The sequence below is a fragment of the Bacillus rossius genome, chromosome 8 (assembly GCF_032445375.1).
Source record: "Bacillus rossius redtenbacheri isolate Brsri chromosome 8, Brsri_v3, whole genome shotgun sequence".
Classification (NCBI taxonomy): Eukaryota; Metazoa; Arthropoda; class Insecta; order Phasmatodea; family Bacillidae; genus Bacillus; species Bacillus rossius.
Genome location: NC_086336.1, coordinates 65,789,106 through 65,802,067, shown reverse-complemented (window position 1 = coordinate 65,802,067; position 12,962 = coordinate 65,789,106). Strand labels below are relative to the sequence as shown.

The window sequence follows — 12,962 nt, the reverse complement described above, 5'->3', positions numbered from 1 at the left end:
GTTTAAGTTTACTAAAACTTCTTTCACCTGACGCAATTGTATCTGGAAGGGTGAGAAACATTCTCAGAGCAGTAGTAATGTTAGAATGTGCCTCCTCCAGTTTATTTTTGTAGTGAAGGCTCAACATTGTTGATGCTGTAGCATCTTTTAATTCATAGTCTACTGTTAATGCATGGTGCTTAAAACTTTCAATTTCAAATACGAATTCTTCTTTGTTAAGATCGGCACGGTGTTTCCTTATTCTGCTGCTTTGAATTTAAATATTCTACTTCCATTTTATGAATTTGAACACCACATAAAAATCCAAACTTTTTGTTAATGTTCTCCAAAGCCTTAAACCTGTTACTCAGTTCCATAATTAATCTGTCAATGACTTCCAACATTACTTGATGTAAGTTTTTTTGACATACGCCATTGCTAAGCACTTTTTCTGTAGAAGAAAACTAAAAAATAAAATAAATAAATAAGTAAAAATAACCAAAAGACAAAAAGCACAAATTAAGCAAAAAATTGCTGTTGTCAACAGGATATAAACACCACAAAATATTCCGTAACAGGAATATGGTCAACAAACAAAGAAAAATGTACTAAGAGAACGAAAAAAAACCCACAAATTATGATGACACAAAAATATTGAACCCAAAAAAAAATTCAGCACAATGGTTGAAACGAGACAAAAACACGACAAAACGAAAAGACGAAACAAACACAATAGTTTTTCCAAAACAGAAACAAGCGACGTTTCGGGAACTGCTATCTGCTCCCGTCCTCAGGCAGAGACGCACATGGTACGAAAACACAGTAGCGACTGAGTAGGGGCTGGTAAAATGAGGGTATTTATCAGAGAAAGGGCTACATCTTGCTCAGCCAAGTGATCACCCGCGCAACGGGTCCTTGAGATACCAGCTCTCATCGCAGTGGTTTTACTCACTCCAGACCACGAATTATGGTAATACTTGTTTCTTAGAGTGAAGTAACGCATTTGAAGTACGAATATATTTACAAATTATGCATAATCAAGTTAAATATAATTTCTTAATTTCTTGGCTAACTTATTGGTTGTGATATGTACACTTTCAAAACTTTTTTAATGACTAGTTTCATTTTGTTTTAGTGAACCACTTTTCATATTTTGCCACCCCCTGATATTTGCCGCCCGGGGCACATGCCCCCCATGCCTCCCCTTAGTTCCGGCCCTGTCTCTTCATACTAAATCGCAGTATTAGTATTAAATTTTTGTCTTTTTTTCTCTAAATGTGTTGGTCTACATGTAAACACTTTACTGTCACTAGAGTGTAAATAGCCTATATATTAATATTTGTAACTTAAAAAGTAATAAAATATAAATAATCTTGTTTCATATACGCAACTGTGATTCACTGGCTACACAAAGCAATGTTCAAATACAAAAACACGTATACCCAATACTCTAAAGGATTAACGAGTTACGACACCTGATAAAAGAGCCAGATCCCATACACAGAAAAGAACGAATTGACCGAGATGAACGAATCATTTCACGGAACTGATCCAAAAGAACCGATTCGGTCAAAAGAACCGTTCTGCCCATCACTAATAAGAACTCCAATTAATTCAAAACCATGTTGCGTATCAAAACATGTTGCACCAATGCAATGTTTTTGTTTTCAAATGTGGGCGTGGCTCGGCAGAATGTAAATACGGCCGCCATATTGGTACATTCCACGTCAAGTTCGTTTGGTTACACATTCGCAGCCATGAACTCTATCTGATTAGTTCTTATATCTGTGATTATTTGAGATATAATACATAGGCTTTTAAAGAATAGTTGTTTGTAATTACCTAGGTAGCGCTACAAAATTTATTCTGATGGAAGTAACATCAACACTAATTCTTATTTAAATATGAGTTGCTCGTTGCTGCCAGTTTGTATCTCGATTGCTATAAAAAGGCAAATAAAACACATTCGAATTTATAACGCATTTTGTCTTGCAACTCATAATCTAAAAGACAAATAAATATCTTTAAAACATAGCACTAGGAGGCCTGCCAGTCCTAACCTCCCTTTTCTATACCGCCAGTCTCGTTATCACAGGGTTTTACCCTACAGCGATCGACAATAGTGGGGCCCAGGCTTTGTATACTGTCTATGGCAGTACCTTGTCAAACATGTATTTATTTAAGTACTTAAGAATCTCTAGTCCCTATTCGTTGACTCCGGAAAAACCCCTTACGTGTGATTTGCCACTCGCGGTGTGAAAGATGCCGCTGTGTCTCTGCACGCAGGCGTTCCATGGCCGGGCTACAAATGCAAGTTAGTTTCATTAATATCACATCAGTTATAGAATAATATTATATATTGCAAAACCGATTTTTCATTCAAATAAAATTTTACCCGAAATTGAAATTTACTGACATTTGAATATTCGAAATTCGTTTTCTTCTTTCTAATGAGCGTTAATTAATTTATTCTATCTGGGTGGCCTTCGAGAATATGATCGTAGTAGGTTGATGTGATCCATAGAGTTAACTTATTATGCTCCTAACTTCTAGGGAGCAAAACATCTTTGGGCCGATGTATGTTCCCGCGGAAAACGAAAACATAACATACATTTTTAGGCTTATGAACGAAGATGTGTTGTTTTGTTGTTGTAACAGCTTTAAGAGACTAAGTGGATTTGAGTAATACGCCTTTAAGTATTTTAAATATCGCTATCAGTTCACACCAGTTTATAGTATTTTAAGTTTTGTTAGTGTGGCTTGTAGTCTTACTAAATATTTTTTAATTTATGAGTATCGTTTATGATACGGATGGAGCCTGACAGTTCACACATACATCGGAGAGTAGATAGCACCCCGCCTCAGTGGAAAATACGAGGGTGGAAAATAGAATTTATCAGACGAAAGTCATCGGATAAATTTGATATTTTAATAACCACGTAAGTGTACCTACTTGATTAGGTTAATAAATGAAAATATTTATTTTAAATTGTAAGAAGATGCTAAAGCTGTGTTTTGGTTTGTTTGCAATGCACCCTTGTCCACTTACTCTTCAGCTCAAGAAGCCCGTGTTTCGTGAATTGGACCACCCTTGTTCGTTCACTCCGATCTAGGTAATGGTCAGGCTGTATCTCTCATGCCCTGGGCTAGAAGGGTACATTACAGATGCAGTGCAGTTTTCAAAGATAAATCCACGCGAGGGCTTTAACCGGGTGAATTGGAATACAGCTTAAATAAATATTTTGTGCAGGTACTTTGATTTTATCCCCTAATTTAGCGATTATGTGTAGTGATTTACTTATAGTCAATGGGGAAGACTATTTTGAAATTTGTTATTCTTTTTATAAATCTAATCAAAAGTCCTTGGTTAGGTACATGAAACAGCATAACGTGAATTACGTTTAAGAAAAGTTTCATTTGAAATCAAGATCATTAAAGTACTACTACATTGCTTTTACTTAGAATGAGTGCTGTTAAATAAAGTATAGGCCACCAGAAAGCCGTCTGTGGAGACTGTATGGAAACCCTGGTTGCTACAGTTAAGTCAGAGCTGGCGGGAGGCAGAGTAGCCGTGCAAGTGGTCGTGAGCTGGTGTGGTGGCTAGACGGGCGTCGCCAGCAGCATCTGCCAGCCCTGGTTTGTGTAGTGCTCGTGTCGTGTCACCTGGAGCAGGGTTGAGATCTGTGACCGTCGCTGCGGGGAGACAGCTGCATGCCCGGCAGTTATGAAGCTAGGTTGGCAGCAATTCAGGAGAGCAAATGTTAATTTAAACAAGAAACGACTTGTGTATTTATGTTGGTAATAAATGAGTTGTAAGTAGTGCATCCCCGCCAGGAACAGTGTGCCGAGAGCCTGGCTCGGGCGGCCGACAGCTCAGTTGTGGTTCCAGCCCGCCGCCTCGCTGCCAGAAGATACGCTCCGTGCGGGCGCTGACCAGGTTCCTCACCGACCACGGCGTCGCGTGGCCGAGGGCCGAGGATCTGGGGTCTCTCACGCCGAGCAAGAGGTCTCTGTGTGGTTAGTACTGCCACGTTCTCTATCACGTATTCTGCAAGTGTGTGTTGTTTGTATTCTCCTAAGTATGCGTGAAATTTAGTTTGAGAGAAAATAAAACTCATGTAAATGATAAATGAACAAAAATTGCACTGTAGACATGCATGAAACTGTATTGCTAGTGGTTACTTAAACAATTAAATAGGCAGTCCTGCATACATAATTAAATTCTTTCTATTTTAAGTGTTTCCTTCACCGAATGACAAGTATGTTTAAAGACCTGTAACTGTGTTTTTAAAGTAAACATTTAATTTGTGCACTTATTCTAGTGATTGGTGGCAGTCCGCGGTCACTAATGTCGCTTGCAACATTCACGTGTTACGAGTGTACGAACGCCTTGCCAGTACTCATAGTCGCGAGTTGTGGCCCAGTGTTGTGGCTCTGCAGAAGGCACGGTTCCTTCCAGCTGGCCTCGAAGCATCGCCTCAGCCTGCAGCTGTGGGACCAGGCCGCGTCTCGGTCGCTTGCCTGGACGGCCCGGGACCGCCGTCTCCCGGGACTCCACCAGGCTTCGTGACGGCCCCGAGCGGAGGACCACCAGCGGGGGGTGCGGAGGTGCAGACAGGAGGTGCCTGCACCGCCGGTGGGTACCTTGAAGATGCCCCTGCCCGGCCGCCTCGCAGGAGCGCCTCTCCCAGCGTCGCAGCGACCACGTGTACAGACGACGGTCTGCCTTCACGTGAGAGTTTACTTCTTCATTGAGTGCGACACTGTAGCATTATAGTTATATAAATAAAGTTGTAGATGTTTATTCGTTCAAAATCTTAAATCTCTGAAAGTTCTTCACAGATTGCTTTGAAATTTTGATTCAACGTTTGCAGTCAAATAAGCGCGTGTTTTTATATACTTATGTCACATCTGTGACAAGTAAAATAAGTAAAAATATATATATAAATAAATGTTTGTGTTTTAGTCTTCTGTTTTGTAAAGATAAAGATATAGACATAGAGAGATGGATAGGGAGATAGGTTGACATATAGATAGGGAAATAGATTGAGATATAGATAGAAACCTAGATACATAGAGAGACATAGAAAGATAGTGGTATGGAGGGGTATATAGATAAATTTATATATACATAGAGAAATATAGTGAGATTTATAAGGGACATACATGTATAGAGAGATGCCCATATACTTCAAACAAATGTGTTACCTACTTCAAACAAAAAACAAAAAAAAAATTGTGTGTTCTCTTTTCTTTCTCTCCCATGCAGCCAGACTGAGCCACAGCGGTGCGTGGCCGGGCACAGCTAGTTTGCATCAAATTTAAAACTGAGCTTTAAGTTTACGTATTTAGATTTGAAAAATGTAACTTTTTTTACTGTCTTGTGTTATGATTAATAAAGTAGTGAACAGAATATCTTTTTATGGAATTTATTGATATTGCAACTTTTTAGTAGTAAAAATCGAGTATAGAATTAGTTTTCATTTGAAGTTTTATTCCATAGTTTAGGATTTTTCTGGCAATGGTTTGTTTGTACAGGGACTGGAAGTGCAGTCCATCCAATTTCTGAAAACATGTTTCTTTAAGTGTTTAAATAATCCTGAAAACTTGCCCCTTGGAAGGGCAGTCCATCGGGATTTTTCTGACAGTAGTGTTGTTGAAAGGTTGTCTGAATTGTTGCCCCTTGGATGGGCAGCCCTTCAGGATTTTTCTGACAGTGGTTAGTTAAGGTTAGGTCAGGTCACTTTACAAACCAACCACTGTCAGAAAAATCCTGAAGGGCTGCCCATCCAAGGGGCAACAATTCAGACAACCTTTCAACAACACTACTGTCAGAAAAATCCTGATGGGCTGCCCTTCCAAGGGGCAGCATTTCAGTCGCCCCTTTCGTGTGCACTGCTGATAAGCGTGAGTGTGTGCAGCGCCTCGGAGGCGGCGCGGGGCAGGCAGGAAGGGCGGGCCGTGCGTGAGCCCGTACTTCAGGCGGGCGGGGGCGGGGGGCGGCGCCCCGGGGAGGGGCCGATGGCAGCCGCCGCGGTCTCCCTTCGGCCTGGTGCAGGAGGAGCTGTACCACGACCCCTTCCAGCTGCTGGTGGCCACCATGCTGCTCAACAAGACCCGAGGTGCGCCCCCCCCCCCCCCCCCCCGCCCCAACTACAATCACCATTTCTCTTGCTCACAACGTGAATAAGAAATAACCTCGTTATTAATATCTCACAATTTACAGTTTTAATGGTTTAAAATTTGGTCCTAAGTATGTAAATTCGTGCATCAATTTTCTTGTGACAGTGAATGCAAGTTTTCAATCACTGTACACGTGTGATCAGGGCACGAAGATGCAGCAGCGTCACTAGATTTTTTTTGCAGTTGAAGAACTCGTGTCTTTCCGCAGCACAGGACAAAATCTTTGCTCAAATGGTCACAATCTGCTTGCCGTGACAGAACTGTAGGTCACTTGCACACTGATGCAGGTGCCTCAGTTAACTTTTAACTGGAATTCGGGCGAAGTAAACACTCACCTGACGCAGGTGACGCTCACTCTCGTAGACACGGACCCGGGAAGCTCTGCAGCATTCCGATTCCCATTGATGCAACGTGCCTGGCTCTCAACACATTAAAAAAATGAAATTGTTTGAACTTTGTAACGCTGCAGCAGCCGATCACATCATGCCAATTGAAAATTCTGTCCGAAACTTGTCAAACAGTCCTATTAATCCATAAAACCAAATTATGTTACGAAAATAAATATAATGGGGAATCTTATAAACATATTGCACCCTGAGTACAAGACTATCGTAACTCAAAAATCAGTGCAATACTATCACAACTTAGATGCCATAGTCTTGCACATATTCTTATATGTTTTCCAGAGTGCAACACCACATTATTTGCCATAAGTCCCGTAAAAGTAAATATAATATTGCGATAGACTTGCAGTGCCTAGATAATGATATTTTCCTGCTTATGGTAAAAATATCTCAAATCTCAATTTTTTGAGTTACGATCAGGGCTCGATTTTAGCGCCTGTCCGCCTGCCCGGGACAGGCAAAATCTCGTCCGGGCAGGCAAAATAAAAAAGGTAACTGTCCGGTGGACAGGTGCAACTTGTGACGCCGAGGTTATTCGCATGCACTAATGCAGCAGAGGTGATTAATAACATTTATGCGACCGCGACCGCAAATAAAACGTATTTGACAATATCTATAAATAAACAATAATGGCTGCTCTTTTGTGACGGACAACTCTGGCTATTGTTTACCGCGGGGAAAAAAAGTAGGTTATGTACAAACCGTGCTGAAATCTTCTGAATCATAATTCTTAAAATCTTACGTTCACGTCATGATTCACTAACATAGTCGTATTCGTATGCTAGAGATGCTAAACGTCTCACACCGATGATGTTTGTTTTTGTTGCCATGTTTTAATATTAATTTCGTTCCAGTGCAGCCAACAATTACGTAATTTACCGTTGTATGCTTTCAAGATATAATTTTTTAAATTTATTGTCTTTATAAATCGCGACTTTACTAATTCCTTGCTCTACTTTAACATAGTTTGTTAACAGAAAAGCGTTTTCGCGTGGTTAACATTTCACGGCGTAGGCTACTCCAGATACAGCTGACAGTGGCCGCAGTGACTGCGACTGCTTGAAAATTCGCCTGTCAACTGTTGCATCAAAAAATAAACATTACTTGTTTACAGAGGACACAGTAATCTTTTACAGTTTATCTTGTCACAGCAATTGTTTAAGTATTTAATTAACTGCGTTACACAATGTGGAAATTCATTACTGGTGCTTCAAAACCACCAGAAAAGAAAACAAAAACGGACTAGGACAAGTCAGAATATAATGTTAAATATGACAAAATCGCCCGGTCCCGTAACTTTTTAACGTCTTGGTGTTCCGAGTTTCTTTGGCTTCGTTACGACACAGAAACAAAACAAATGTTTTGCAAAGTCTGCGAAACGCATTCAAAATCATCTGGATCAGTTTTTGTTACGGGCTGCTCAAGTCTGTAAAGACTGAAGTCTATAAAGACAGACTGGCGAAACTGTCTAAATGATGACACACTGTCTGCCCTCATGCATGTTCAAATACAGTCACCTTCTGAAAGTGAGTTTGATCCAGCACCAGCAATAAATCTCTGGTATCATAATGTTAAGAGAAAACGGCAACCCTTTCAGCCTCCTTATCGAAGATGTTCAAGAGAGAATCAGCAAAGTAATTTGTGCAGTGACTCAGACAGAGACTCGTCTGAAAATGATAATTAAATAAGGATGTTAAGTGTGTGATAAAAATAGGTGCAAAATATAGCAAAAATCTTTTATTCTCACTTTTTCAGCGACTTTGAAATTTTTTTTATTTGGGTAAAACAGCGGACAGGCAAATTGGATGGCGGACAGGCAAATTTTCGATTACACCTGTCCGTTGGGCAGGTTAAAATATTCCTTAAAATCTAGCCCTGGTTACGATAGTCTTGATAGTGTTATAAACAATAGATGACACCGCCGAGATGTGATTGTAAATGGAAACAAGGGCACGGAGCAGCAGCACGTGTTGCACGTGTGTGGCAGGGGAGGCGGCGGTGCCCGTGATCTGGCGGCTGCTGGCCCGCTGGCCCACGGCGGAGTCCCTGCTGGGGGCCTCGGAGCAGGACCTGGCCGCCGTGATCCGCCCCCTCGGCCTGCACCGCCGGCGCGCCCACAACATCCGCAGGTTCGCAGGTCAGTCCGGCGTGCATCGCCGTGTTCACAGCCACGGTCAAACTGCAGTGTTTCCATTATTGCTATGTATTTGGAGAACACAAAAATTGACGAAATCTGAAATGCACAAGGATAAAATTGGGCGGTTTTAGGAGTTTTTGGGAAATTAAAAAATTTAGTGGAAACATGAAGTTTGCAGAAAAATACTACCATTATCATGTGTTCTGAAATCATCATGCGATACATCATAGATTGTTAATGCAAGCAAGTTTCGATAACAAAGTACTTGATACTTTAGATGTTCTATTTTTTTTATTACAACATCAATCAAGCAATCAATAGTATTAATGAATGGAAAAAGTTATGAGTTGCTCTTTTTGCTGTGCTTAGAAACACAAAAGTTATACAAACATCTTGTAATTTCATATCTTTGGTTGTTTTCATAACATATTTCTCGAATAGGACCAAAATAAAACAATTATTTCCAAATCTATGGTCCGTTGCGGTGGGAACATGTATAAAAGTCTATTCATTTTCAAAAGTCTAATTATTATTTGCCTCCAGCTAGTCAGACACGTAACCTGACTCCTAGGACCACAGGACCTGTATGTAACATTTTGTTGAAATACTTCGTTATATCCAATAAAATTATTGAGAACATGTTAATCTCTAATTACGTGCGAGATATTAATAATGTTCACTGGAAACGGAACTATCGATGTATGGCGTTAACGTCCCTAAATGTTGGTGCAGACTGCCATACCTGAGTTCTGGTACACAGAAACTTTTCAACCTTATAATTCGCGGTAAAGTTGTTACCGCGCGCTGCCTTCATTTGCTGACGTACGGAGTAATTAGTTCTCACGTTTAACTACAACTTTGTAGCTACAAGCGACGCTGATCTGCTACAAAACAGTCAAATTCCTCACGGGAATTATCGCCGAATCACTCCATCTTCCCAGCGTCAAAATCACCTTTTTCTTTTATATTTAAATTTTGCATTGTCGGTACTAGCCGATCAATCCAAACGTCGACGCTAGGCATCTTTATTACAAGCGAATAATTACAATGTTATGGTTTCGACCATGGCGGAATGTTGTTGATTTTATGCGTCGTTATGGCAACGTCCGAGGCCGCTGACGCTCGTGGTCACGCCAAACAAAACACTGCCGAAAGTCCGGGAAACGGAACAAAAACAAAACAAATGAGTATCAAAACAGTTGCGGTGAACCTGTAAATACCATAGTATTACTTTTTTTGGAAATAGCATTAATTTTTTACATCAAAATTTGGCACTGGTTTATATACGTTGCATAGAAATTTTGCACCCATAATGATTAGTCCCAGGAGTTGTGTCAGTCGGGATTGCGTGGAGTGTAGCCCGATGAAGGAGCCAGGCCGTCAGCGGAACAGTGACGCTCGTGGCACGGCGACTGCCCGTAGAGGAGTTCCTGCGGGAGGGCTGGAGCTACCCGGACGAGCTGTACGGCATCAGCAAGTACGGCTGCGACTCGTACCGGATCTTCTGCGTGGAGGAGTGGCGCGACGTGCGGCCCACGGACCACATGCTGCGCCAGTACGTCGCGTGGCTGGAGGGCAGGCCTCCGTCCGCCTGATGCCCGCTGCTCTGTGTATAGTGGTAGATAGTGTGTGTGTGAGATAACAGTGAACGTGAAATATTATTTTATTTTGAATGAAAAAATATGCACATAGCTAAAATAAGCAAAATAATTTTGTTGGTGTCCATAGGGTTTGGTACATGTTTCATTGCTAATGAGGTCGAAGTCATTAAAATGAAAAGGTAAAACTTAATGATTAATGCATTATCATCACGGGATTGTAGCTGGAATGGCAGAATTGTGGTTTAAATGAAATGGTGATACCCTATTAACGAAAATTTTAATTGCACCAAAATATTTATGTTGCCTAAAATTTTATTAGATATTGAGAATAATTATTCATACTTACGAAGCAGGTAAACTATTTAACTGGATACTCGTTGAGAAGGTGAAAAATGTTAGTCTAAATTTCAAGGTGTTACGTGTGAAATATTTTTTTTGGCTCGCACTCTGTGTTTTAATTCAATTACAATACTCATATGTTTCAAAATAATTTTATTGCAAATATTAATCTGTATAATAAGAGTGGAGAATTTTTTTTCTCCCATTTTTATTTAAGTTTTAGTCTTATGTTAATGGTTATAAATACTTAAGTAAGCTTTAAATTTTATAGATACAGTAAAACCTCCATTAACGAATATTCTATTTAACGAAAAACCCCATACAACGAAATAAAATTTTGGTCCCGCCGAACCGCCATAAGATCAATGCTGTTTTAACCTCTAAATACCGAATTTTATTTGTTCCGAAATAGTGAAATTCCCTTTACAACGAACTGCCGCTATTGAAAAAACACGCAAAAATAAACATCTCCTACAAGACATCCACTAATTTTTTTGCATTCACTGCTTAAAAATACGTGCGTATAACCTTAAAATAATAAGCAACATCGCGGAAGGCAATAAATAAACAAAGCATCATGGATAACACACGTCGTGTATACATGCCACACTTTGTTCAAAATGGCGGGTACATTTAGCGCTAGTGGCGGAAACCTCTCGTACCATCGCTCTGGCAAGACGAACAACTAGTGTATTTTGCGTTTCTATGGTTAAAGATGCACACACGCAAATATTTTTAACTATGGTGTAGTACAATTTCCGTTTTTTCAGTTTACACTGTTGTTTATTTATTTCCACACGTAGTTACGGAAAACAACACGTTACTACTGTAAAATTAATTCTAATCCTAAAAAGCGGCGACAGATTAACGTTAAAATAAAATTAGAAATTTTAAATGCAGTTGATGAAAGTGGAAAAAAAAGTGATATAGCTAAACGTTTCGACATCCCGGCGTCTACACTTTCGACCATATTATCCAACCGGGAACAGATCGAAAACAACGCTTCTCTGGTAGGGACAAATCGAAAACGTGTGAAAGTATGTAAAAATGATGATTTGGACAAGATACTTTTTGACTTGTTAATGGAGGCTAGGGCATCAAACATCAACAAAGGCATGCCAGGAAGCACTGGGGATGGGAATTGATAATTTCTAAGCAATGGTTGGCCATTAAACAAGTGTATTCTATGTACTTTTTCATGTTTAATTCCTCATATCGTATTAAACAGTCAGAAAGACAGTTCTAGCCATTTATGTGAAGCTTTATGGTGACTAGAAATATATCGTGCGAAACCTCCATTTAACAAACCCCTTTACAACAAACACTACAAATTTTGGTCCCTTGAGATTTGTTAAATAGAGGTTTCACTGTATTATGTTTTGCAGTAGTTGCAAACTGCATTTGTTTTAAAAATAATATAAAAATTGTGGATTACATGTTGCCTCCTAGTGTGAACAATTCTGCTGTTCACTGTTCACTGAGTGCTTGTTGTTATTGAGACTTGTACTGTCCACAGGGGCTCAACCCGGACTGTGATGTTACATGAGGCCACACGAAATAGCTTCACATTTCCAACACTAACATATATTCACAATTTGAAATAATTGGAAGCCTTTTAAAATGAATATGAAAAACAAATTTTGAATTAAAATTTTATTTAAATTTATGTACAACGGCATAATTGTAGATTTAGGTAACAGTTGTAATTTTTTTTTTTAATAGCTTTCAGAAATTTTATTTTTTGTAATATGATTTTTTTTTTATTAATTTTTAGGTTTTATTATCGGAAACAATTTAATTCATTACCGAGAAATTTTTCTGTGAAAAACAATTCAATTCCAAAGATTGAAAAAAGGAAATGAGTAAACCTTGTAACTAACTGAACTAACATTCAGTTTTAAAATTTTTGTTTGGTTTCGGAATGTAATAAAGTCCATGTAATTATTTTTTCACTGTAGGAGTCTTAGTTTATATTTATATTCAAAATGAAAATTAAAATATACAAGGCAGTAAGTTTGGAGTTGTTCTTTTCCCCCTCACGTGTAAAATGTGTCCAAGAATTACAACATTTGCTAATTAGAATGACAAATAAGTTCTTTCTAGAATGTTTTTCGTTATGCCCGCCATTTTGGATTATGTCACCATTACAATTTTTGTCATGGCAGTCATGTTAACAATACGTAATTATTATCCAATTTTAAAATTTACTAAACACTTAATCAAATTTTAATAAGTAATTTAAAAACATTGCTGCACATTCTATTATGGTCGCCATCTTGGATTCTAGAAATGTGGCTCTTTTCATTATGGCTGCCATCT

The 12,962-nt window shown here is 39.3% G+C and overlaps 1 protein-coding gene across 5 annotated transcripts; it reads left to right on the top strand.

The window, feature by feature from the left end:
* The first annotated feature begins 2,549 nt into the window (after positions 1–2,549).
* Positions 2,550–12,840, top strand: LOC134535117 (methyl-CpG-binding domain protein 4-like). 5 transcript variants are annotated; one of them, XM_063374053.1, is made up of 6 exons: positions 2,550–2,661; positions 3,869–3,996; positions 4,439–4,711; positions 5,901–6,101; positions 8,554–8,695; positions 10,126–12,840. In XM_063374053.1, the coding sequence occupies exons 1-6, from the start codon at positions 2,555–2,557 to the stop codon at positions 10,343–10,345; spliced, it is 1,071 nt and encodes a 356-aa protein (XP_063230123.1). In that variant the 5' UTR covers positions 2,550–2,554; the 3' UTR covers positions 10,346–12,840. The 5 variants fall into 5 exon arrangements, with proteins under 5 accessions (XP_063230123.1, XP_063230122.1, XP_063230124.1 ...); XM_063374052.1 differs by having other exon boundaries at positions 2,550–2,918; XM_063374054.1 differs by having other exon boundaries at positions 2,550–2,918; positions 8,554–8,703.
* Positions 12,841–12,962: the final 122 nt, after the last annotated feature.